At 36.6% G+C, this 26,756-nt stretch overlaps 3 protein-coding genes across 5 annotated transcripts in view; 2 read left to right on the top strand and 1 right to left on the bottom strand.

Moving 5' to 3' along the window:
* The window catches only part of FAM133B (family with sequence similarity 133 member B), a 19,856-nt gene extending 7,639 nt beyond the window's left edge, over positions 1-12,217 (top strand). Inside the window, exons 5-11 of one of the 2 annotated variants that reach the window (XM_015558312.1) lie at positions 207-239; positions 659-721; positions 1,155-1,247; positions 2,939-2,989; positions 6,682-6,774; positions 8,241-8,288; positions 10,430-12,217. In XM_015558312.1, the coding sequence (XP_015413798.1) occupies positions 207-239; positions 659-721; positions 1,155-1,247; positions 2,939-2,989; positions 6,682-6,774; positions 8,241-8,288; positions 10,430-10,516 (468 nt within the window). In that variant the 3' untranslated portion in view covers positions 10,517-12,217. Of the gene's footprint in view, positions 1-206; positions 240-658; positions 722-1,154; positions 1,248-2,938; positions 2,990-6,681; positions 6,775-8,240; positions 9,816-10,429 lie in introns of those variants that run through there. The other variant, XM_006779206.2, reaches the window with a different exon arrangement.
* An 897-nt stretch (positions 12,218-13,114) lies between these two features.
* LOC102766618 (EF-hand calcium-binding domain-containing protein 1-like) lies at positions 13,115-25,754 on the top strand. The gene is made up of 6 exons (XM_006779204.2): positions 13,115-14,030; positions 18,537-18,692; positions 19,643-19,747; positions 21,719-21,873; positions 23,329-23,433; positions 25,654-25,754. The coding sequence occupies exons 1-6, from the start codon at positions 13,973-13,975 to the stop codon at positions 25,705-25,707; spliced, it is 633 nt and encodes a 210-aa protein (XP_006779267.1). The 5' UTR covers positions 13,115-13,972; the 3' UTR covers positions 25,708-25,754.
* A 123-nt stretch (positions 25,755-25,877) lies between these two features.
* Positions 25,878-26,756, bottom strand: part of RBM48 (RNA binding motif protein 48) — a 6,204-nt gene continuing 5,325 nt past the window's right edge. For both annotated transcript variants that reach the window (XM_006779205.2, XM_015558311.1), the window contains exon 5: positions 25,878-26,384. In XM_006779205.2, the coding sequence (XP_006779268.1) occupies positions 26,298-26,384 (87 nt within the window). In that variant the 3' untranslated portion in view covers positions 25,878-26,297. The remainder of the gene's footprint in view (positions 26,385-26,756) is intronic.

Raw genomic sequence — 26,756 nt, 5'->3', positions numbered from 1 at the left:
CATGTCGCCCAGTCCCGATTGGCCAGACCCCAGCAGCAAGCTAACCTACCAGTCAGATCATCTGCCCCCTGGTGGTCAGTGCACATCATATCGACTGGCCAGTTGACCACACAGTCGGACACTTAGCATATTAGGCTTTTATATTTATAGATACATTTGAAAATTCACATTAGCTTATTTAGGCTTGTACTTTTGTTTTCTTACAGAGAAAGAAAAAAGAAAAGAAGAAATCTGGTAGGGTGAGCAAAACTTTTCCATTTTTCTAAATACTATAATTAAAAGCCTACAAAAAAAAGTAAGAATAATTTATACAGGCTGTATGCTAACTCTTTGCTAACTCTAGATGAATCAAAGAGCCTGGAGGTCTTTTGATTGTTATGGGTGGTTCTATTTCTGATATAAAAGACAGGTGCCAACCTCCTTATAACCTAGTAACTCCTGTATTGCTATTAAAGAGGGGAAATTGACCACCATTGCTATATGTGTTACTTGGTTGAGCCTTTTCTGTTAGGAAATTTGACATTTTAATACTTAAGTCTTATGAAGATGGCATCTGTTTTTCTGACGCTAGGTTGATTTAGTTAAGTATTTGAGAGACTTAGTAAAAGAAAAAGATTCCTGCATCTCACAAGCTTTAATTGTTTTGTGCTTGGTCAAGTATTCATCTTCTTCTTCATCAAGCTCTGATTCTTCCAGCAGTTCTTCAGATTCTGAAGATGAGGTAAGGTTTGCCTATGATGATCCATGAAATATCTGTAATTTATTTAATGACAAAGGAAACACATTATGAAATGTCAGTTAAAAATGTTTACTTACAGGTTTTATTATTTCTGAGAGTACTGATGTAAATACTGATGTATATGTTTTATAGATTTTGAATTTGTCTTGTTCATTTAAAAATATGAGTTGAAGAAATGGATTTGAAAAATGTAAAATGGTATTTGACTAGATGCTAGGAATTATGTGTGACTCAAATCACTTGACATTATAAAACAAGGAAATGATATGTTACATTTTAAATATTAAGTAAAGTATATCTTTAAAGCTGATCCTTTCAGTAACTTTTGTATATTGATAAAGATTTAATATTACTAAAATACATCTATTATATTTTTAAAACAGAAAGCAAATATTTCTAAAAATGTTTTATATAGGATAAGAAACAAGGAAAAAGGAAAAAGAAAAAGAAGAACCGTTCACATAAATCTTCTGAAAGCTCCACTTCAGAGACTGAATCAGACAGTAAGGTAAGATTACTTAAATTAGTACCATGTTGGACAGTGAAGACATGTAATTAGGTTTTTCTTTTAGTTCTTCCTATCTTAAGTTGCTCTCAGTTTAAAATTGAGATGTTCTTTGCCACTTAATACCTTACATATGGCATTTAATTGTTCTCTAAATATTTTCATACATATGTTTCTCTCTCAACACATCCATGATAGCTTTATGATAAGCCTGGCAGGCATTATTTTTCCCATCTATAATAATAAAAGGTAATATGCTAATTAGACCAGATGAAGCCGAGACTGCAAGGGAAGCCCGGGTCCTGGGTGCCTGCCAGTAGCCAGAGGGAAGCCTGGGTCCCGGTTGCCAGAGGGAAGCTGGTACTGGCAGCCAGGGGAAAGAAGGCCTACTCTTGCATAAATTTCGTGCATCAGGCCTCTAGTTTTCATGAAAAGTCAAAGTTGAGCCCAGCTGATGTGGCTCAATTGGTTGAGCATCGTCCCAGGCACCAAGAGGTTGCTGGGTCGATTCCCACTCAGGGTTTCGGGCTCGATCTCCAGTGGGGGGGGCGTGTGGGAGGCAGCTGGTCTATCATCGATGTTTTATCTCTTCCTCTCCCCCTCTCTCTCTCTCAAAAAAAAAAAAATCAATGAGAAAAGCTTTAAAAAAAAGTCATTGTTCAGAGAAAAAAAAGTCTTGCTTGAATTTATACAGGTAGTATTAGAACTTGAATATGTGTTCTATTATCTGGTCTAGTGTCTTTTCTACTGAACCTAAGTCTGCTCTGTACTAACCAGAATTGTCTAACAAATATGCTCTCAAACATTAGTGGTCATAAGAAAAATGTGCACGTTGCAATAAAAATGTAGTTTCTTGGGCCTCATTTTCAGAGTCTGAGTAAATCTGATTAGTCTTAAAAGTCTACATTTTAAAAGATGTCCTCTGTGGTGCTGATACAGGGGTATCCATGGACCACATTGGACAGTGTCCCAGGCTCCCAGGAGAAGCAGCAACTGTTTTGTTTTGTGGCAGATAGCTACTTCCCTAGTGATATTTCTTCTGACAAATGCCTGGTGTCTAATAAGTATTCAGCAAATGTTGGGGTTTTTTTCCCTGTCTTCTAAAGCAAAAGAGCCAGACTAATGATATTGATAGCTAACATGTATTAAATGCCTTTACATGTTACTCATAGTTCTAAGCACTTGACATGTTAACTCAATTCTCTCAACAACTCTATGAAGTAGATATTTGTTATCCCACTTTATGGATAAGAAAGGCTCAGGGAGGTTATTAATAACTGGAACTGAGGTATTCAAAAGCAAAAATTCTTACCTCCCCTCCTTATAAGGAGAGTAGGGAAATCAAATTGGGAAATGTCTGAGCACACAGTGAATTAGAACACCTGTGCATAAGACCACCTCAGGCAAAATTAGGCAATGACATAAAGTCTTATAGTAAAATATACCATGTGATTTGCACAGACAGTATGTCATTTTTGGTGTACATAGATTTGATACACGGACAGATACATGAAGAAGCCTATTTACAATCACATACATATACAACACATTTCTTCTATATTTTTAAAATAAAATTCTGGTATTGAAGTAAACTTTTTCAGTTATAGAACCAATCACCTTTTGGGTATTTTTATCTTTATGCTATTATGCTGTATCTTTTACATTTAAAATTGATAAAATATTTGTTTGTTTAGGATAGTTTAAAAAAGAAAAAGAAGTCAAAGGATGCAAGTGAGAAAGAAAAGGTAATTATAATTTTACATTGCCTTAAGTAGTCTATCATACAATACTTCATTTAAAGGAATAAATAATGTGTTCCCCTTTTTAACTTGAGATTGTTTTTTGGCTTTTATGGCATTTCATATTGATTTAAGGAAATTATTTGTTGGTTTCATTATTTATTAGAAGATAGAAGAGTATTCCTGAAGAAAGCTTGAATTTGTGTTGATTAATGGATTATCTCAGATGACAAATTTTAAGTAATGGAGAGTAAACATTTCCTTTGTTCCTTCAAGTCATTTTAAAAGAGGTCCCTTTAATTAAAGAACATGGACTTCTGTTTCAAATTGAGTATACCATAGATAAGTTTTGAAAAAGAATTTTACTACTGTAAGTAGATATTTTATCTTGTGATTTAACTATAATTAATTATGAATTTATCGCTATCCATGTTTCTGATTTACATTTTAAAATCTTGTTCTGATTATTAAAAACTAGAGGCCCGGTGCATGAAATTTGTGCACTCAGCAGGGTAGTGGGGGTCCCCTCAGCCCAGCCTGTGCCCTCTTGCAGTCTTAGAGCCCTTGGGGGATGTCCGACTGACGGTTTAGGCCCACTCCCCCTTGGACATCCTTAGCGCTGCTGCGGAGGTGGAAGAGGCTCTTGCCATCGCCGCTGCGCTTGCCAGCCATGAGCCTGGCTCCTGGCTGAGTGGTGCTCCCCCTGTGGGATTGGTCTGAAACTGGCTCCCCCAAGGGGTCTTGGATTGCAAGAGGGCTCAGGCCAGGCCGAGGGACCCCACGGTGCACAATTGAGGCTGGGGAGAGATGCGGGAGGGCTCCAGGGCATGTCCAGCCCATCTTGCTCAGTCTGGATCAGCTGGACCCCAACAGCAAGCTAACCTACTGATTGGAGTGTTAGCCCCCTGGTGGTCAGTGCACATCACAGTGACTCGTCAACCGGTTGACTGCCTGCCCCCTGGCGGTCATTGCATGTCATAGCAAGCGGTTGAGCAGCCTTAGCCTATTTTTAGCATATTACACTTCCATTAATTGAATGGCCAACCAGATGACTGGACACTTAGCATATCAGGCTTTTATTATACAGGATTTTTAAAGTTACTTGGGTCAGGACATCTCCCCCACCTTACCACCACTTCAGTGATTTGTAATACAATTAGGTTCACTGGTCACAGTCTGCATTCCTTCCTGGGATCCCTGGTTCTCCTGAATGATTTTATTTTCATTATTTGTTCTTTAACGTCATATGGGTTTAAAAAAATTCGTAATCTCATGTAGTTTTACGCCCTAAAAAAATATCCTATGTTTTACCCAACCTTACCCACCCCACTCTCCCAGTAGTGATTGATCTTTTTACTATCTCTATTCTTTTGCCTTTTCCAGAAGCTGAAATGCTTGGAATCATACAGTATGCAGCTCTACCAGAGTGGCTTAGTTCAGTTAGCAATATGCATTTTAGGTTCATCATGTCTCTTCATGTGCACTGATGTTTCTTCTTATATTGCTGAATAATATTTTTCATTGTATGGCAGTACCATAGCTTTATCATCACAGATTACAATTTTTAGTACTCAATTTTATAAAAAACATATAATAGGTACATGTTTTGCTTATCTGAACACATTTTTCTGATGCCTTTAAAAAATGAAAATTTGAATGAGTATAAGATATCTTTATGAACACAAACTTTTAATTTTAATGACATTATTTACTGAGTATATTTCATCAATTCTAAAATGCATATGTTTTTATACTTTAGCATTTTTGAAATTGTGATTAAACACAATAGAATCCCTTTGGGATCACTCTTTGGAATGCCACTTTGGGATGGCAATGACAGTTTTGCTAGATATGCACAAATTTGGTCACAATTCTCCCCAGCCTCTCCTTTTTTTCTTCCTTTTTTTAATTCTGGGATTTATTTACTTTCTATGGCTGTCACTGGAGCTGAGAGCCGGCTTTAGCTCTGAGGCCGGCTCCAGCTTGAGGTTTCGGCTGCTGAAAGCAGATATCTGGGCTTTGTTTAGCTTCTATAATTGAAACTCTGTTGCCATCACTGTCGCTCTAAGCTCTGAGCCCACTGCCGGCTGAGAGCAGCTATCTGGAGCTTGTTTAGCTTCGATAATTGCAACATTGTTGCATCCAGAGCTCAGAGCTGGGCTGCCACAGGCTGGGGACCTTGGCTTCCTCCGTCACTGGAACAAGTAAGCCTCCTGTTCACTTCAGCTGCCTGGCTGCCGGCCACCATCTTGGTTGGCAGTTAATTTGCATATCCTGCTGATTAGCCAATGGGAAGCATTTAGGGGTATGGTCAATTTGCATGTTTCTCTTTTATTAGATAGGATAAAGCCTCAGGACAGCAATTACTAAATGAAAGAAAACTGTGAATGAGTGTCACTGTATTTTACTGTGTTTTTATATAATTTTTAAAAATTGAGGTGAAATTCACATAATTTTCTATTACTCATCTTAAAATTACAGTTTGATGGTGTATGTACAATGCTGTACACCATCTACCTCACTCTAGTTTTAAAACTTTTTCATCACTCCTTTGAAAAGAACTTATAAAGTAGAATATTATAAGCAAAAGCAACATAACCACATAACCTCTACTCTGCTTCCTATGTCTTTGGATTTGCATATTCTGGATATATCATAAAAGCAATCATACAATATGTAACCTTTCCTGTCTGACTTTCCTTTCGTGTAATATTTTTGTGGCTCATCTAAGTGGTAGCATGTATATCAGTATTTTGTTCCTTTTTATGGATTAATAACATTCCATTGTATGTATATACCACAATGTATTTATCCATTCATCTATTAGTAGATATTGGAATTGTTTCTACCTTTTGGCTATGATGAATAATGCTGCTGTGAACATATGTATACAAGTTTTTGTGTGGCCATAATGTTTTCATTGATCTTGGGTATATACCTAGGAGTGCTTTCATATCAATTTGCAAATAAAAATTTACTAAGATACTAAAAGAAGAAACTTGTGGCCAAGTTGGGTTAATTATAAGAATTCAAAGATAAGAAGTGTATTAATATAATTTGTAATGTAACTGGCCAAAAGGAACCATATGGTTAATAGTGATTCAACATTGATTTCTCATTTTAAAAACCATTATAGAATAAGTGATTACTTTCATGTTTTAAAAAAATGTGTATGTCCTATGTGGGGTATAAAACAAAAAGCAGCAAACTAACAAACGAAACAAACCCATAGATACAGACAACAGACTGATAGTTGCCAGAGGGGAAAAAAGTACCAGACACTTTCTCCTTCTTTAGAGGCTGCTATTTCTGAATTAGTATGCATCCTTCCTTCCACATTTATGCACTTTGGTTACATATATTCATAAATAGTGTAGAGTATTTTTTATTTTCAAAATGGTATCATTGTGTTTCCTTCTCAAACTTGTATTTTTCACTCAACATTGCTGTTGACATTTATCCTTGTTGATACTCTCAAGTTTGTTGCTTTTGCTTAAAGTATTCCATTCTATTAATTTGCCACAGTTTATTGCTCCATTCTGATTGTGGACATCTAGATTGTTTTCATTTTTCAGTAATGCAAACAGTGCTTCATTTTATGATAATCAGAAGAAATGTTACTAGAACTTAGAAATAAAATTTTCATGGAATAATAATGTCTTTTTGAGTCAAGGTCCATGTATTTTTTTGTTTACTAGGACATTAAGGGACTCAGCAAAAAGAGAAAGATGTATCCTGAAGATAAACCTTTATCATCTGAGTCTTTGTCAGAGTCAGATTATATTGAGGAGGTAAGTATATGATCAAATCTATTTTCTTCACTATAGAATGTCTAGTTATTTGATTTGATTTAATATTAACTGAAAAACAAAATACTTCATAAGTATTTAATTTACTTTTCTAGTTTGATGTACCATGAAAAAGAAAAAGAAGTTCCATTTCAGAATAAGTTTTGCATTTTTCCATAAGATAATTATATTACTATTATTTTTACAATTAACCATATTCTCAGATTCCTTTCCAATCTGAGATATGTATGTTATTTTTATTCTTCTAATATTTTATTTTTAGTATGCTATATTTTTAATTACATGAAAGATGCTGTATGGTGTAAAGCAGATTGAAACCTGGCAATTCCTTGTTTTTGTTGGATCTGCTATTTAGGGAGTAGAAAGGTAATGAGGTGGAGCAGAAATGTTTGTCTGATCTCAGTTTTTCTATCTATAAATTAAAGGAATAGGATGAGGTCATCTATACAGTCGTTTTCAGCTCTAATATCCCTGTCTTAAATTTTGTACTCTCTTAGAATTATAGTCCATTTTTAATTTTAGGTCTGTAAGTTATCTTCCTAAAAGTATTTCTCAGAATTGGCTTTCTCGTTTGTAAAATAGGGCCTATTGCTCTCATTTTGTAGCAATACTTTGTAATGCTTTTCTGAAATGAAATTTGTAGCTTTTACATAAATGTATATTTATATATATAAAACCTACACATTTTTACATTACTATCCCCTAACAGAAATAGAAGAAATACAAGAAAATAATAATCCATAGTGTTTATTAAATTACATTTCAATATGTAGATGGTTGAGTGTATCTGAAAACCCTGTACAAAGTACTTTGTGTTCACAGTGCAGTAAATTTAACTTCTCTGTTATAAATAGGTTCATTACATGAGTGTCTAGCAGGCTATTCGGCCATCCTGTCAGGGCTGTCCTGTACATTGTGTGACAGCATCATCTGTGTTGGCCTGGTTAAATGTAGATGCAACACAGCTGCCTCTCCCGTCGTTGTTGTTATGACAAGATGACAAAAGATAACAATTTCCTGAGTGCTCTCTAGGAAAATACATTACATTTGCATGTAACATTAAGTACATGCAAGCTTTAGCAACTTGGAATTTTATCTGTATTCAGTGTACCAGGACTCAGAGCTTTGTCTGTTTTATTTATTTCAGTGCTCATGTTTTTTATCCTTTGCACCTCACTGTTGTTTTTAGGTGCTGAAAGGGAATATAAGAGAAGCCCTTTAGAGATTTGAGATCTTAATTTCCCCCTCTTTAAAAAATGTTTTTTATTTAATCCTCATTGTGATCTCATGGGTTTGAGGTTAAGGCATTTAAGATATCATTTGGTTGTCATATGTTTTTGACATACACATTTTAAAGATGCAGGGTATATTAGGGAATGAAAAAGAAATGCCATGAGTACAAGTTACATATTTGTCTTCTTTTCTCCACAAAAATTTAAACTTTTTAGGTACGGGCAAAAAAGAAGAAAAGCAGTGAAGACAGAGAAAAAACAACAGCAAGTATCACTTACGTTTTTACATGACAACAGTATAGCTGTTTTTATTTAATAGAAATTGAGTCATGGGTAAAGCATGATTGCATTTACTAGGACCAAATAAATATTTATTGTGGTGTTCAGCAACTTCACTTTAATGGGTTGGAGAAAATTAACTGGTTCAGGGAAAGGAAAGAAAACCCTCATGCCAAGCATGTTCTGTTTCTATTTTAGTATTTTATTAGAAATGTAAGCTCAAACTTTTATTTGACTTTCTGAAGGTGTAGTATGAAATATTATATTAAGGTATGGTGATTTCCTCTATCTGCAATAGAAGTTACTTCCAGATCAACCAACCCTGGTAATAACAGAAAAGGCCTCTCTAAGCACAAACTGCAGTGAGTAATAAGCTGGAATACGACAACATAAATGATTCAGTAAGAAAGATTATTCTTGTGATCATTTCTAAAGCCAGCTCTGCTGTTATGCAGATTGAGAAGTAGGAAAGGAGAAAGGAGGAGGAGGAGGAGAATAAGGGAAACAGAAGCAGTAATCAAATGAGAAGTCGACCCACCTAGAGAAAGTGAATACAGATATCAAAGAGAAATGTGGACCCTGTCAGCAAAGTAATCTGGGGCACTCAGTATACTAAGTGTGGACCTTGGCCTTTAAAGGCATTTTCTTAGGGAGAGGTGAAATAAAAATGAGAACAACATCATTTGTAGATTTAAGGGTAACTCCCATAATTTCCCTAGCTCTAAAGATGGGAGTCCTTCTCTGATAAGAAGGTTCATTTGGTCATGTGTGATTCAGAATTAACATTCTGGTGTATAGGCTGATGTTCCAACCAACTGAGCCACCTGGCCAAGGCCAAAACTTACTTTTTTAAAAGCCCAAACACAAGATTTTGGACTCTTTGTCCCTGTATACGTGGCTTGTAATGAAAAGAATGATGAAAGTTAGCTTAGGTCCACAAAGTGTTAGAGGTCTGTGAGAGAGCAGGGAGGATTATGGAAAGTTTAATAGATAAGGAAATGAGTGGGAAGCTTTGCTTTTACTATGCTTCTTTGTCTCTCCTCTTGCTTTTTATTTTCTTCTCCTGAAACAAATAGTCTATCATTTGATGCCATCTTTCCAGTATCTGTTCCTAAAAGTTCCGCTTTCTCTTCTGTATCTGAAGCAGTCAGTCATGAAAATCTGAGTTCAACAAAATTCTAATTCCCTCTATCCAATGACAATTTGACTGCTTTTACAAGGCTTCAGTGGCATTTTCCTCAAACAGTCAAGCATCTGTCTTAGTAAGCTAAATAAGACTTTTCAACTCATGTGCTGGGAGGTGGGAGTGGCCAGGGAGAAGTCAATGGGGGAAAAAGGAGACATATGTAATACTTGAATCAATAAAGAATTTTTTAAAAAAGACTTTTCAACTATCCATCAATATTTTGTACCAGTTAGTTAACTTAATTCAAGTGCTCTCAGTCTAAGCCAGTGATGGTGAACCTTTTGAGCTCAGCATGTCAGCATTTTGAAAAACCCTAACTTGACTCTGGTGCCGTGTCACATATAGAAATTTTTTGATATTTGCAACCATAGTAAAACAAAGATTTATATTTTTGATATTTATTTTATATATTTAAATGCCATTTAGCAAAAATCAACCAAAAAAATGAGTTCGTGTGTCACCTCTGACACACGTGTCACCGGTTCTCCATCACTGGTCTAAGCAGTACATAATATTTGTTTCTATTTACTTAAAAATGGCAGATTTAATAGATATGTGCTTTGAAAACTATGATTTTGCAAAAACCATTATTTTGCTGTGGTGTGGGGTTTCTTTGCAGTAACTACAATTACTTTACCTTTAGAAAGTAAATAAATGAAATAAAGCAGTTGGTACCATGTTATTTTCTATGGGAAATTTTGATTAAATCTACATTAATGTGCTAATGATTTAAAAGTTTTTCCTTATCCTTTTGGAAATCGCCAAGCACTCTTCATCATGATATTGGTTATTGAGACTTTTCAAGAAATGTTTTGAGTAGCTTACTTGATTGTGTGGATTGTTGAAATAACTGTACATTGGCTCAGAAGTACCATGGTAAAGTTGTTTTTAATTTGCATATTTTCATGTAGAAATGTCTAACATGGAACTGTCTCTACAGGAAAAGACAAAAAAGAAAAAGAAGCATAAGAAACACAGTAAGAAAAAGAAAAAGAAGGCTGCTAGTTCAAGTCCTGACTCCCCGTGAAAGGCAAAATCAGGATTCCCTTATAAAGAAAGTGCAATGTCTGAGGAGATCTCAACTGTGAAAATAATGACATATTTACTAAAATGCATGACCTTTGTTGTTTCTAGAATTATTCCTGGATTGTTAGGTAGCCACGCACATGCCGCTGTGTGAAAGGGCCATAAGAGTTGCCTGCTCCTTGAACATCTGTCTTTGTTCTCTTCCATTGCTTAATAACTCTGGGAGATAATACACTGCAGTTGTACTAGTGGTTGATATTTGGGAATAAAGTTAATATTTTTGACTAGAAGTATCTAATGATAAATCAACAGACATTGAGTCTGGGTACATCATTAAGGTATAAACAGAAATGACCAGAAGACTCTAGTTAATGTTTTTGAAATAGGGATTACATTGATATTTTAAAATCCTTACTCTGTAGATAAGTGTATTTTAATGTTTTCCCCTTGTATACTTTTATTTACTTGGGGAAGGAGCTTTTAAGGGTGGGGGGTGGTTTGCTATTTCTTTAGCTAGCAGAATAGCGTGCCTTTTATCCTCACACATCCTATTTTTGCGGACACAGTAGCCATGTTTCATGAGGAGGACAGAGCTGGGTATGGCAGTCTTGCGCTTTACTGAGCTTAGTAACATCCTTGGTCTGTCATATTGCTGCTTTGAGTGAATCAGAGAAGCAGCCTTTTGCAGCACGAGAAAGCCCCAGAAGCTCTGGAATTTACCTCCACTTCAATAATACTGAATGATTTTTATTACTAGAATGTATTGTAACAGTTGGATTAATTTTGACTACACTTTAGCTTTGGGAAGGAGTCATTTCCAATACACACTGGTACTTTTTGAACTTGATAGCTAAAAATTCTAAAATGCATGTTTTATACTGTTAAGTTTTAACCAGTCAGGAATATTTTATGTAACCAGTGATAGCTATTTTTTGTATGAATTTTGGTTAGGCTGTAAAGTTTAGCTTTTATTAACTTTTTATTCTTGCTATCTTTAATTCCTTACTGCATTTAATGGCATTCTTGCCAAAATATTAGCATGTGAAAAGCAGAGTTTAGATTTGGTTTGGTTGGTTTTGTTTGTAACAGCTTCATATTGAAGCTGAGACTTACCATATACAAGTTGAGTGGCAGGCCTGGTAATGCTGTGTCTTGTTACATAAAGCTCTTGCCAGAATCTTAGTAAATATAATGTTTTAAAAGTTTGTCTTTGTATATTCATAAAAAATATGACAAGTTAAACTTAAGCGAGAATTACATTATTGCTCTTTCTGTGTCATTTTACTAAGATTTTGTGCCTCGTAACTCCTTCTGAATTGTTTACTAGTTATGTTAAAAGGAACTGATAAGTCATTTTCACTTTACATTTTTATATAATCGGGTAATATGAAATATAATTTGATGTATAATTTTGCCTGTGTGCTAATTACAGTGGTATATGCACAAAACGTTTTGGCATGACAAGAGGCTGAATAAATAGCTATTTTACTTAAAAATAGCCTTGTTCTATCAGCTTCCTTTGAGTCACAGTAAAGTTAAAATGATTAAGAAACACTACTAGTTGTTAAGTGGTAGGAGGATAAGACATATCTCCAAGTTTTTAGCTGAAAAAAACAACATGTTCCTTGGTTAGTTTCCTTAAATTTTAGGCATAAAGCTTCATACTGTTACCTATTAAAAGATACCTATATGCTCTTGAGTATGCAGCAAATTTGAGGGATATTTTGTACCCAAAAGGAAGTTTCTCAGAATTGTTCATGAAAATGCTAAAAGATAAGTTTATTGGGTGGTTTGATGATCAGTTTTACTATGAACTTAAAGGTGTACCTTTGCAGACTGGTCCAGTCTATGATGATTTTGTTCCACTAGCGGCAACTGTCTGTTTTATTAGACTGGGGAAGAAAGTGATATGGCAAAATTGTACTCTTTCCAGACTGTTGACTGTCTGGGACAGCCGTGGGCAAACTACCGCCCGCGGAGCCGAAAGAGCGGAGGGTTCTCTTGCTCTCCCCTCCGCTCCTTCAACAGCATCAGTGTTAACATGGCAATGTCGGGAAACAGCCGCAGCTCCTTCTTCTGAGTCCAGTTTAAGAACCCATTGTGGCCCTCGAGTCAAAAAGTTTGCCCACCCCTGGTCTGGGAGATAACCTTTTGCATTGTTTCTCTTTGATAACCTTAACAGTCTCCTAATAAGGTATGGGGAGAAAATTTGACTGGTAATGTTATGGTGCAAGTCAACATCTCTTCTTCCCTCTACCAAACCACTCCTTTTCAACACAAGGGATGTTACTCAGATAATTATGCCAAAGTAACTGAGAAGATGAGCGTCTGGACAGAAAAATTGAATTTATACCAGTGCTACTTTTTCTAGTTGTTTTAGAGTCGTTTGGTTGCCCTTAATATATTTAGGTGTTTTAAATACCACAAGAGTGTCCTGAATTTATTTTATCTAGAATATGAGTTCATATTCTATCAGTCAAGATGTGCTAAAGCCTATTGCCTAATTTTCTTTTATGGAGAACAATGGCTAACTTCAAAGAACTGAGAGGAAAGCAATTATTCAAATTTAAGTGACAGGTTTCAAACTTTTAATGATCTATCCACTGATCCAAACCAGTTAGGGCAGGTTTCAAACTTTTAAAATTGCCCGTTTTGAACTTAAATCTATAGAAGAATTTTAAGAAAACTTTTTCCCCCCAATTGTATTTGCCTTATTTTAAAATTTGTATTTCTATTTCATTAAAATTTATTTTAGTACTTTTTTTTTTCTTACTGCAGTGAAGACCATCAGATACAAACCAGAAGACGCTTGGTCTCTAAGATTTGACAGTAGACAAGAGTAAGGACAGTTGTTTTTGTCTACCTTTGGCATCATGTTTTCCTACCAGTTATGTAAGTTGGAGGGGTAAAAGTGGGGTTTAATGTTTCTTTAGAAGCTCCCAGAGTAAAGCCTCTGTATGGATATCATGAGAAGGTACTGGTTTTGAGTTTGCAAATGAAGTTATAATCTTTGAAGGAGCTTTTTATAGCCTGGGAAATTATTTCAACTTAAAAGTTTAAGGCCTTTGTAATCTTACTTAGTTTAATTGTTCAAATAGGAGGGAAACATTTTCAACTGTAGAATTTGTGCTGAGGAAATATAAATGGCAGTATAATAGCAAGTATCACTGTCAGTGGTGTTTAGACCCAAAGAAAAGATAGATCTTAGAATTGCTGTGATATTTCAGATCACAATAACATTAGTGAAATCATGGCAGGAGTACTGAGAGGTAACAACCATTGTTGCATATTTTTCCAATTACTTGAAAACCTTCTGTATTTGGTTGCTGGAATGTTGCTGTCATCACATTCTGTGTTGGGTATGACATCGTGAACTGGAAACAGTGGCAGTCCAGGACGCCCAGGCGTGGAGCTGCGTTACCTGAGAAGTCTGCCGTGTGTTGAAGCCACATTCAACATGGACCCGAAGGCTCTGGGAAAACTGGTGGAATCCATCAGTAAAACCGTCAAGAGCTGTGAGTACTGACCAGACATCCAGCACTGCCTGAGCATCTTTATTCAAAAAGAAACATTGGTAGACATACTAGCCGGACATTAACAAGTGCTTTGTAAGCTCCAAATTAGAGTTCCTGTTTCCTATATAATGTTTTGATCACTTGGAAAAAACAGACCACAAGTGAACAACTATCCCTGCACTTACACTGAAAATAACCAGCTATCCTGAAATATATTTGTGTATGTGAAAAGAAGAGCTTGAGAATTTACGTGAGATCGTAAGTGCTAAAGGATTATCTGCCAACCAAGGACTGATAAGTATAAAGGTTTACTTGGACCAGTTCCCCAAGTTCTCTGGCACAAAATCCATAGAAGCAGATGATTGCTCTGCTTAAGGGAGCTGGTAAAGATATATAACAGGAAACTAGATGTTGGATTTGGAGGGGGGAACTCCTTGCCTTGACAGACCTTAAAAAGTAATCTTCATGAAAGTTTTTTCTACGGTATGACCACAAGCCTTTCTGATAATACTGAAAATCTGTTTTTAGAATTTGAGGAAGTTACTTTTATTTCAGCCACTTGGACAGCCTCATTATTGAGCACTTCCACTTTTTCTCATTAGGACAGGCACCACCTCTCTAAAACTCTTTATGGATTTAATTCTGTTTTCTCTTATTCCGGATACAGCTTAAATGATCTAAACTCCTCAAGCACTTGTAGGGCCCGTTTCCAACCCTGCTGTCCATACGTCCCTTAAGTCATATCTAGCAGATTGAGCCAGTGTTTAATGTAATGTCTTCTGTCATTTGCTGCTTTCCTAACAGAGCCTGAGTTTTATGACATTCAAAAGGAATTTTTTTTATACTTAAAAATATATAATTCCTCTCCCATCCTAATGAAATTATGTTTAGCAATGTCTGTGATGAATGTTAAATACCATAATTTGTTATTGAAAGCAATTCTTTGATCACACCCATATCCCATAGTCTTCTGCAAAGAAAATATTTATAATTGTGTGAAAAAAGGGATGGGTTACTATTCTATTTCGAAAGTTTTTGACACTGATTCACTGTAACCAGATCACTACTTTACACTCAGATTACTAACAGCTGGTGTTTGTTGAGCTCTCTGTTGGCAAGACACTGTGCTGAATGGTTTATGTTCATCATCTTTAACTCAGAACTAAATAAGGAGAGACCCACCCACCAACTTAAGCAAGTAATTGAAGGTACATGTATGCCCCTGAAGTGTGATGACAAGAATAGTACTTTATCTTGTATTCTTCCCCAAAGCACTTAACTTTACCACCCCCAACTCATTCCTTCCTATAAACTAATCATAAAAAAATCTTAAACAAAGCTAAATTAAGAGGATTATACACACACACACACACACACACAGATTTCAGAGAGGGGAAGAGACACATCAATGATGAGAATCATCATTTGGCTGCCTCCTGCAGGCCCCCCAAAGGGGATTGAGCCCATACCCCTGACCCAGAATGGAACTGTGACCTGGTTCATAGGTCGATGCTCAGCCACTGAGCCACGCCAGCGGGGCAAGAAACATTCTTAATTCACAGTCATGAAAAGCAAGGAAAAACTGAAAACTCATAAGTTGGAGGAGACATGACAACCAAATGGATCTTGGAATTTTAAAAAGGACAGTGGGAAAACTGGTAAATCTGTAATTTAGTTGATAATATGCCAGGTTACTGTATTATTTTTGCCAAATGTACCATGTAAGATCTCAACAGGGAGGAACAGTGAAGTACTTATAGGAACTCTATACTACCATTGCACCTCTCTTGTAAATCTAAAATTACGCTAAAATACTTAACACAGGTCAGTCTCTGGTGTCGCAACATGAGCCTCACTATCCACAATTTCTCAAGTATCACAATTGTTTTGATCACATATATAAGATCTTTAGATGAAATGAAATGTGAGCCACATCAATAAACTCAGAAAAAGTTACCCACTGAAGATTGTCTAAAATCCTTGATTGCTTTGTTGGATGACTTGCAGTATTTGAAAACAGCTCCTCACTTTCTTCAGGGATCCATTTAATTCACAGTAGTGTTGGCGCTAACATTTCCACTCAGTAATTCTCCATCGGAATTGAACAGGACTGCTTTCAGGCAAGCATATTGGTATATTACTATGCACTCCATAGAGAGTATCCACATCTGAGCTTCCTTTTTCTTTATATTCCAAAAAAGATGTCTTTCCAAGTTTTTGTCCTCAGAGCAAGTTTTTGTCCCCTTTGTATTATGTAACCTTGAAAAGTCACATCGCCTCATAACTCATGTACTGTATTGGTTGACAGGAAACCAGCACAAAAGCCCCCCCCCCCCCTTAGTTTCAAGTGAGGAGGACAGACCCCATCTTTCTAAGGCTGGAGTGTCAAGTCACATTGAAAGAAGAGCATGTGGGGTAGGGTAGATTGTTCCAGTGGTCTCTGGGGAAATACAACCTGTCACATCTGGATTCACCACTCATAAGGTAGCTTCAAGAATCTGCCAAAGTGATCTTCCTTATGTGCAAATCTGATCCTGTTAACTTGCCTCAATTTTTCAGTAAGCTCCCCATTGCAGCTCTCAGAACAGGCCTCCATGCATTCAAGCATCCTCTTCTGGCAAATGCTTACTCCTTTGGCAGGTCTTAGCTCATGACACCTCCTTGGGACCCTTGTTAATTTCTTACCACTTTCCCCCAATTGATTATTCCTTCCTTTGGGTTACCCCCAACCACCATCAATCATAGTGTTTGTACTACCTTACTTCACTTTATCTCCACCAAAGTGTAACAACCTTGAGGCAAACAGGAAGTATTCATTGCCTGGTTCATAGAAGACCTTTAAGTCATATTTTATACTAGCTACAGTGGGAAGCCTGAGGATCTAATTCAGTTAATAAAATACTATTGGGTACCTTTGTAATTGCTGATTTTTTAGATTTGTCAATCATCCGAAGAGCCGAGTCATTTTGACCACAGTGGAAGCCCTCTTACGGCAAACTGCTATTTGCTATGTGCTATCATTAATTTCAGTTGGGTAACCTGGTCATTTCAAAGACAGCATCTAACAATTTTTTCTCCCCATCTTCCCCAGAAATAAACAAGAAAGGCGGGAGGGAAGACAAGGAAGGGAACAAGAAAAATAGTAACCAGCTTTCCCTCTTTCAGTTCTCTCAACCTTTGATTCATAGAATTAGACTTTTAGACACTTAAGGACTCTCAGAGATCATTTAGGGCAGATAATACCCAATTTTCATAGGTGAGGACTCTGAGGCGTAAAGATGGTATATAACTTGTCTATCTCAGCTATTTAGTCTCTCAGAAATGGAAGTAGAACTCAAATACTTGTCTACTACCACCAACCCACTAAGTCTAATCCCTTAGTTCTCAGTCCTGATGGTGCATTAGAATCACCTGTGCACTTCTTAAATCTACTCCTTAGGTCACTAAGTCTAGAGTGAGATCTAGGTACATAAGTATTAAAAAGTTTCAGTTTAAAGCCAGTCATGAAATCCTACTAGTTTTTTTGTGTGTGTGTGTGTATGTATGTATGTATGTATTTATTTATGTATTTATTTGGCAGTATCTCAAGCTCCTTCCCCACTCTCTGACCTCTTTTCCATCTCCCTAGCCCTGTCACTCCAGACCTGGCTTCTGTGCTTCCAGTTTTCCTTTCAATACAGCTTGCCACTTGTCTTTTCCTAAACCACCTAGCCCTGCAGAGGTTCTCAACCTGTGGGTCACGACCATTTCACAGGGGTCACCTAAGACCATCGGAAAACACATATATAATTACATATTTTCTTTGTGATGAATCACTATGCTTTAATTATGTTCACTTTGTAACAATGAAATTGGGGGTCACCACAACATGAGGAACTGTATTAAAGGGTCGCGGCATTAGGAAGGTTGAGAACCACTGCAACTGAACTCTTGTTTTGAAGCTAATTCCTGGGCCTGCTGTTAGCAATTCTGAGGTAGGTCTGGGGCAAGGCCTGGCAATTTGCATGTTTAACAAGCAATCGAGAAGGGGTTGATTTTCACACAGATGGGCCAAAGGTGACACCATGAGAGACACTGTTCCAGTAAAATAAATGTTAATCCTCTGACCAGGCATTCAAGGCCCTCCACCTCTATCTTATTTTTCACTTCTTTCCAACGTGCTGCTCCCAGGAAGACATATTCAACCTCAACCTCCATTCTACCTCTTTCCTTTATTCATATTGTTACCTCTCCCTGGAATTCTCCACTACTTTACCACCCCCAACTCATTCCTTCCTATAAAAATACTATGCATCAAGGCCCAATTCAAAGTTCATTCCCATGAAAGTGGCCCAACTCCTCTTTCCAAGTGAGAACCATCTTAATTGTATAAGCTCTTGAGTAACAAGTCCATATCATACTTTTTATGGCATCTCGCATCAAGGGAAAAAATAGCTTTTAGTAAAATATTGTAAGTTAGATTGGAGAACTCAATGATTAAGTCATATTTATATTTTCATTTTACAGTCAAGAAAAGTGAAGTTGAGAGCCTCATAATACTTTTTCACGGCTTGGTGGAAAATCCTGATGTGAGGCTTGATAACGCTAGACTAGATCAGAGCACATTTCGAATGATCCTGCATGGCTTGTTTGGAATGACTGATGATAAGCTAATGAATCGGGGTAAGAAGTCATAAGGGACTGAAATGAGCCAAGCTGAGGTGGCAAACATATATATGGCATCTATATAAGTAGATTAATAAATGACAAATATTACATATTTAATTTTCATCAAAGACTTTGATTTTTTTAATGCCAAACTAGAAAGACAATTCTGGTAGTGCTGCCAATACAAATCAGTAGTTGATTTTATTGTCAGGATGGTTTTTAATATAAACTTGCTCAAGATGTCTTATAACTGTACCACTTTGAGAGATATCTAGTAACGGGCTAAATAAGCTAGCAGTATTATTTTTCAAAGATAAGCATGTGGCTTTTAATCATGATGTCTATAAATTCATATGCTGTAGACATGTAAATTTTTTTCCTCATAAAAATGAAAAATACTCATACTGAAAAAAAAATAAGGTCATTTATTTAAAGTAGGAAGTTATTTAATATGAGCCAGTCATTTTCACTAACTGATTTTTAGTGTTCAATTTGGTAAGTTTTGATCTATATATGTACACCCTTGAACTCATAACCATAATCAAAATAATTAACATTCATCACCCCCAAAAGAATAATATTTTACTTTCTATATTAAGATTTCATTGGTAATTTAAAAATAGTATTATTTTAGTAATTTATCTTCAGGCATTGTACAAGCTCTTTAGAACAGAATTTTGCCACTTTTTTAGAATAAAAATTACTACATTGATTGGCTCCATCATCGTACATAGTAACAGTACAAAACAAGATCATCATTGATCATGGAGGAGAATGACTTTTCTTCCTATAGAAATCTGGGGAAAACATTTTCAGTAATTTTGACTTTTTCAAGAATGATTGTACCAAAACCCTTTTCTCCCCTCAGTTTGGGAGGAGATTTTTAAAAAATCTATACATACATATTCTTGAATTATAAAATAGCTGTGAATAATAATAATACACTTATATGTGCTTTTTTTCAGTATTTATTGCATTTGACAAAGACAGTGATAACTGCATAAATGTAAATGAGTGGGTTAAAGGATTATCAGTGTTTCTTCGAGGGACTTTTGAAGAAAAGCTGAAGTGTAAGAATTCTATATGGCATTACTGGCTTAGTAATATATATGGTTAATTTTGTATTTAGTGAATGTTTAAATATTTTTAAAAAATATAAAATTAATGTTCTTTATAGCAACCTTGCAAAAATAGTTCATGACAGTTTTAAAAAAAAATACAGGCCAGATGACATGGGTGGGCTATTTCATAGGAGAGTCCCTAGTCCCAGGATCCCCAAACACTCCATTCACTGGTTCTATAATGTTCAGATGTCACCAGGATGGGTCTTTGGCTTAAGGCCCAGGCTAATAACAGAAACTAAGGATTAGGACTTATGCCAACTCTTATCAGCTAGTAAGGTGGAAATTTCTGAGGCTACCTCTGAGCTCAGCTGGAAATAGGCCTTGATACGGGTAGTGCACAAGTCACATTGGGCCATTGCCTGTGTGTTTGTGTGTGTGTGTGGTGTGTATGACAAGGTAAAATGCATGTTAACCACCAGACATCAATACTGTAGTGTTAGTGTAGATGTGTGAAAAGGGGGAAAGCCTAGGACAATGAAAGCCCAAAGGGAGGAGATTATAAAGAGAGCCTCTTAAAGAAAAGGAGCATTAGGAATTCCAAACACATTATCCCAGTTTACAATTTTGCCTAGAAATAACTGAGGCCTCCCCTCCCCTGTACCATTGGTGTGGTGTGTATTTCCTATGTTTACACCTCTAGTTCCAAGATTTGGGGCGAGGAGCCCTGGAAAGATAATAGGAACAATTTTAAATAGTAGTTTTCAAAGAAACAGATTGCTTAAGAGAAGACAGCAGAGTACTGAGGAAGTAAGCAATTTTTTTTATCCCTTCTTCCACTTGAATTTGGATTTGGAATGTTCAAAAAAAGATCCCTAAATTAAACACATTTTAAAGTGATAGCACATTTTTAAAGAAACACATTTTTAAAGAAGATCGCCAACCTTCTGACATTTTTGTTTCTAGTTTTGTGTGTTTTCTTCTTCAGTCTAATTTTTTTACAGGATAACATTTAAATATAGTTGCCATTAAGCTTATTGCAACATTCCTATACAAAAGTCTCACCTAAAAGTGAAAAGCTAAGTTTCTTGGGTGTAAATTCTTGTGGTGATACTAATACCTGGTGAAAATGGTTGTGACATTGAAAGTAGCTGTATAGTGATTGAATAGCATCACACTATCAAAAAATGTTTCCTCTTCTAACCCCACTTCCTAAAAATGTTTCATATACATTTCGAGATATGTTAATTTGGGGGAAGATACTACTTTTTGAAGGGTTGTGTTGCAAACTCGTGTGTGCAATAGATTGGAGAAACTTGACAAAAACACACTGCTAATCTAATACCCTGGAGTTGTATACATGGTTCTATTGCTTTTGTAAAACACTTAACTGGGTTACAAACACCACAAGAGCTCTTACTGCTGTATTCCCAGGACCTAAGTAAGTCACTTGTGGATGAAGGAGTGGATTGTAGTAGTGCTTACTCTGTGAGGAGAGAGCAGTTTTTCTGAGTAGTGCAGACAGGCAGGCTCCAAAGAGATGACAGACTCACTGGCTAAATACACCAAAAAGTGTTGTTGGTGACATGGCAAAGTGTGTACTTAGTTATTTTTCTCTATGTAAGAAGAGAATCATAAAGCTGAGATTTTTACACACATGTATACACGTATAAATGTATTGTATAATCAGAGATTTAAAAATATGTATCCCCTTTATTTCAGCTTCATAATATTTTTAAACCCTCAATTTCAAAGTCCAGAAGTTACAAGTCTTTCTTTACACGTTCCAAGGGGTATTTTATCTTGTGGAAAGAAATGTAATAAAAGGTGCTTTATTTTAAAATCACTTTACCATATAGGCCAATAATTGTAGGTTGTATAAATTGTTTTTATTATTATATAATGAAATAACTAAGGAGAAGATTAGTGACATTTTAACTGTCCTTATCCAAGTCTTTAAACATCTTATGCTTTGAAAAGTCTGTTTTGAAGTGTATTATTTGAATGGTGATGATGGTTACATTTCTCGAGAGGAAATATTTGACATGTTGAGGAACAGTCTACACCAGCAGTTATCTGAGGAAGAGAGTGATGAAGGAATAAAAGAATTGGTAGAGATAACGCTGAAGAAAATGGTAAGAATGAAATACTGTAATTCATTATAACCAAGCAAGTGGATATTGAATAAAGCTAAGATGAAGAAATTATTTCCCTCCATAATAAATGCAGCCTTTATGAGGGCAGGAGTTTTTGTTTGTTTTCTGCTCTGACCATTGTCTGCAATAGTGTCTGGCTGATAGTGGGTGCTCAGAAAATATTTGTGGAATTGCTGGGTGATTAAATGAATCACTATTCCAAATGAATGTTAATTTTCTCATTTTGAAATATTTTAATATTAGTAAAACCTCACTAATTGTGGGAAAGGCAGCAGGTTTAATGTGTATTAAATTGGATGCTATTTTAGTCTGTTTTCATGACCTTAGCCTTTCAATTCTTCCAAATATTCAATATAATAGAGTAACATAATAATAAAAGGTTTTTAAAATAGAGTGCTTGCTATATGCCAGGCCCTTCACAGAACTTTAATATATGAATTCATTTTATCCTCAAAACAATCCTGTAAAGTAGAAATTATCTCTATTTGGCAGATGAGAAAACTGAAGTACAGATCACAAGGTCAGATTTCAAGGTCACACTAGAAAATTGGGTGCAGAATTCAATGAAACCAATAATAGCCATTTCTAATGGACATAGTAATTTCTCTCCTTTTCTTACTGTGACCCTCCACCGGATACCGGTGAATATTTGTGGCGTAGGATTTGTGGGTTGGCTAACCCATGACTCTGGAGTTCAGGAAAGAAACACGATGTGGACTGCCGAGTCTCAGACTCAGCTAACACAGGTCCAGAGTATCCCCTTCCACTGGAAGTACTCACTCGACTCTGCCAGGGCTCAGGGGAGACTTCTCGAGAGACAGTATGTTCCCTCATACCAAAACCACCCTCTTCTTTTTTGAAAGGAAATGTTAGGGAGTGAACCTTTTCTGACAATTATTCAAACCTTTCTCTAGATTAGATTTTCAGCAGCCCTGATTTAGTTATACCCTGACATGCGGAAAGAAAAGCACACACCAAAGACGCATAAAATCAAACCCAAATTCACTGAAGCAGTTAAAGGCATACATAACCCACATACATGCTATCCCCATGATTTACTTAATCCCCCATAGTCCCTGTCACCAATGCTCCACTTGAGGCAGGTCCCTCTTCTCCTGACTTACTGTCATAATTCAGGTTGGGCCATTCTGCACTTCCTCCACACACTTCCCCGCCTCTATAGATCCCAACCATCCCTAAAGGCCTAGCGGTGGTCTGCATGACTAGTCCATCTTGGGCTGTGAGTGCTCTAACTCCCAGTGCCTCGGTCCTTATCTGAGCAACTCCACTTTTATCCTTTTTACATGATGAGCTGCCAATTAAGAGATCCTTTCAAGAACAAGTTCTAGTACTAAAAATTGAGCTTGAGAATTTTTGCCCTGTGGTCCTTATTTTACCACAAAAATAGCTGGACAATATGGGCTTCCTCTCTAGGATTATGACAACGATGGCAAGATCTCTTTTGCCGACTTTGAAAAAGCAGTGAAAGAAGAGAGACTTTTGATGGAGGTGTTTGGACAATGTTTACCAGAAGCAAAGGTACAGTGCCAACAGCCCAAAAAGGTTGAGGGGACATTTTAACGGATCTGAAAATAACACTGGTTGGACACTCACCTCTTTAGGGCTTCAACTCACTGCTACACCTCACAAAATACCACGTGCTGGCACGCACGTACAGTGCGATTGAAACTTCATGGCCCATGTGCAGAAGTCAGTATTTTGTGGAAGAGCCACACTCAAGGGGCCAAAGAGCCACATGTGGCTTGTGAGCCGCAGTTTGCCAACCACTGGTTTAGGCAACCATGAAGGGCTCAGCCCATCCTAGTGCTTTGGGAACCAAGACAGTAGTGACTGTTTAAGTAATTCTATTCAACAGACTTTTCTTTTGGGCTTGTAACTTCAACTGTATGCAAGTCCTGATTTCTTGTATGTTAATATTTCCCCAAAGAAAACCAAGGTATATTGGGCTTACTTAAGGGATAGAACAGTGAATAAGGAGTGGGTTCAGCAAGAACTGCTAGGAGAAAACTTGGTGTCTTTCAACCCAAATGTTGTCAAGGAGAATAAATTAAATTTTAAAAAATTTGAACACATATATAGTATTTTGTGGTCATAAGGTTTATTTTCATGTTCGGATGTGACAAAAGTTTTCTGAGCTAGAAGAGCCAGCCTAATAATTTATCTGATTCATTAACATTTTAATTCTGCCTCTGATCAACTCTGCTTTGCAAACATGACATAAGAAAACTTTTTTTTTGAAGAAACTTTTTATTCTGTGGTAATTTAGATGATTTTGTGAATGAACTTGCATAATAAGCTATCCTTAGCCATCTTAGCTCATCTCTCTTAATTTGTCCCAATGTAGTTTATTCCTTTTTTAAAAAATCCTCACCTACAGATATGTTTAGTGATTGTAGAGGGAGGGATGGAGGGAGAGAGAGAGGAGAGAGAAAAAAACATCAATCTGGCTATCAAACCCAAAACTTAGGTATGTGCCCTGACCAGGAATCGAACCTACAACCTTTTAGGTCTACAGGACAATACTCCAACCAACTGAGCCACCTGACCAGGGATATTCCCGCATCTTGTCTGGAAATATGTGGTAAAATGCAATATGTGAAAGGAAGACTTCTCATTTTAAGGAACGGTGGAGAGGAGTGCTGGCCTCCACATGCATATCAGGAATCCATTCAATAACAAAGAACCCACTTAGCAGCTCCTCCCTTTAGGACTGTCAGACTTGTGTGTGTGTGTGTGTGTGTATGTGAAAATACACCTAACATAAACTTTACCATCCACATCAGTTTTAAGTATTCAGGTTCAGTAAAGTACATTCACACTCCTGTACAAGCAATCTCCAGAACTCTTTTCATCTTGCAAAACTGAAACTCTGTGCCCATTAAACAATTCCCCATTCTTGCCCCCACCAGCTCCTGACCACCACCATCAGAATTACAATAAGACTCTCAAGTGGAGGTTCATACACCTTCAAGTCCTAGAAGGCTGTCCTAGACAGCAATGTATTCTTCCTAATTCTATGGTCAGGTCTCTAATACATCTTTTACCTGAACTCTGCAAAAAAAAAAAATATCTAATTGCCTCACAAGGAAGTAGGGCCAACCCCCTTGCCTGCAGCTTCTATTAAGACCATCTAGCCCTACCCAGTTCGGCTCAGTGGATACAGCATCAGCTTGCAGACTCAAGGGTCCCAGGTTTGATTCTGGTCAAGGGCACATGCCTCCAGGTTGTGGGCTCGAGCCCCAGTAGGGGCTGTGCAGGAGGCAGCCAATCAATGATTCTCATTGATGTTTCTCCCTTCCACTCTAAAATCAATAAAAATGTATATATATAAAAAAAGACCATCTACCACTTAGTGCCCTCCTAACAAGTCTGGATCAGTAAGTCATAACTGAAGATGAGCCTTCTTAACTGATATGTTCGAATTCAATCCATTAGGCCAGACCCTTAAGGATAGGGAGGAACGAAAAAGAGATGCCATTTGGTATGGGCCTTCTCCAGTATTTTTATCAGTAAAAATATGAAAACAGCCTGTACATAATTGGATTCCCATTATGTAGTCTACTAACAGGAAAAAAAAAGTGAGTGTGCTATAAAAGTAGTGGTAGAAGTCACTAATTTACAAATTCTAATTTGCTTCTGCCATAGATCAAATAAATTCATCTGATAAGTTAACTAAAGCATGTAAGCTTCTAATTTCAGCTTTGTTCTAATAGTTTATTAACTTTTTTTACTTTACAGATTTGTCTTGATTTTGAAGCCCTGGCATTCAAACACATCCTGAATTCTGTCTAGTTTTTTAATGTGAATCACTCAATACTTGCATTAAAATAAAAAACAGATCCTGGTTGCCTATCTTTATTTCCTTCAATTAATTCACACAGAGTTACTGCAATGTGAAAGGTAACATTATAAGAACAGTTTCTGTAATAGTAAGTTTGGATCAAAATAACATCTATAATAGGTAATAATAAGCAAATTTATTTAAGTTAGTCAACCACCTTGGATCTTGTAGCATCAAGTCAGGCATTCCCAGCCCTCTTTTCTCTTGCTTCCTTAACCATAGAAGTTGGAAACCTAAAGCATTCACTATTCCAGACTCCTCAGGAATGGTCATGGGCCCAGTTCTAGCCAATAAGATGTAACTAAAGTCACTGGATGGCGTTTCTGGGAAAGTTTTTATTAAGGGAAACAGTTGGCTGGCAAGTATTTTGTCCACAATAAACTAATTTTAAAAGGTGAAACTAAATTAAACAAGTGGCTTGAAAGAAATTACAAAGAGGAGTGCATTAAAAAAAAATAGCAGCAGTAAAATCTCTTCAAGAATTAAAACAACAGGCTAAAAATAAATACTCTTAGAAAATATTAATTTGCTACTAGTAATCTTAGATTCTTCTTCTTTGTTTTAATGGATGATTTGTATGCACATCTTCCAGCTTGTCCTCTGGAGGCTTTGGCACAGTTGTAATCACCTAGTTTTAGAAAAGAGAACCAGAAAAACTTAATTTTTATAGTAAAAGAATAAATAAACTATCAGAAGACATAATATATTCAATAGTTTAATCCTTGCTATCACGTTGCAGAGCTAAGCCAAGTTCAAGGTACAGCCTACAATCTAGGCACAGAGCAGTTTTCTGTCCAAACACTGATGGGAGTAAACAATTTTTTAAATTTAAATTCTTTATTATTTAAAGTATTACATGAGTCTCCTTTTTCCCCCTTTGACCTCTCCTTGGCTGCTCCCACCCACCCCCCTCCCAGCACATGCCCTCACTCGCCTACTGTCTATGTCCATTGGTTATGCTCATATGCATGCATACAAGTCCTTTGGTTGATCTCTTAAC

Source organism: Myotis davidii, unplaced genomic scaffold (assembly GCF_000327345.1).
Source record: "Myotis davidii unplaced genomic scaffold, ASM32734v1 scaffold187, whole genome shotgun sequence".
Lineage (NCBI taxonomy): Eukaryota > Metazoa > Chordata > Mammalia > Chiroptera > Vespertilionidae > Myotis > Myotis davidii.
Note: the sequence above shows the minus strand (reverse complement) of the source record. Positions and strands in the feature narration are given on the sequence as shown.

Coding starts and splice junctions, on each gene's coding strand:
- LOC102766618 (XM_006779204.2), top strand. CDS start 13,973: ATGGACCCGAAGGCTCTGGGAAAACTGGTGGAATCCATCAGTAAAACC. Junction 19,748..21,718: donor TTTTGAAGAAAAGCTGAAGT/GTAAGAATTCTA, acceptor TGCTTTGAAAAG/TCTGTTTTGAAGTGTATTAT. Junction 21,874..23,328: donor AGATAACGCTGAAGAAAATG/GTAAGAATGAAA, acceptor CTTCCTCTCTAG/GATTATGACAACGATGGCAA.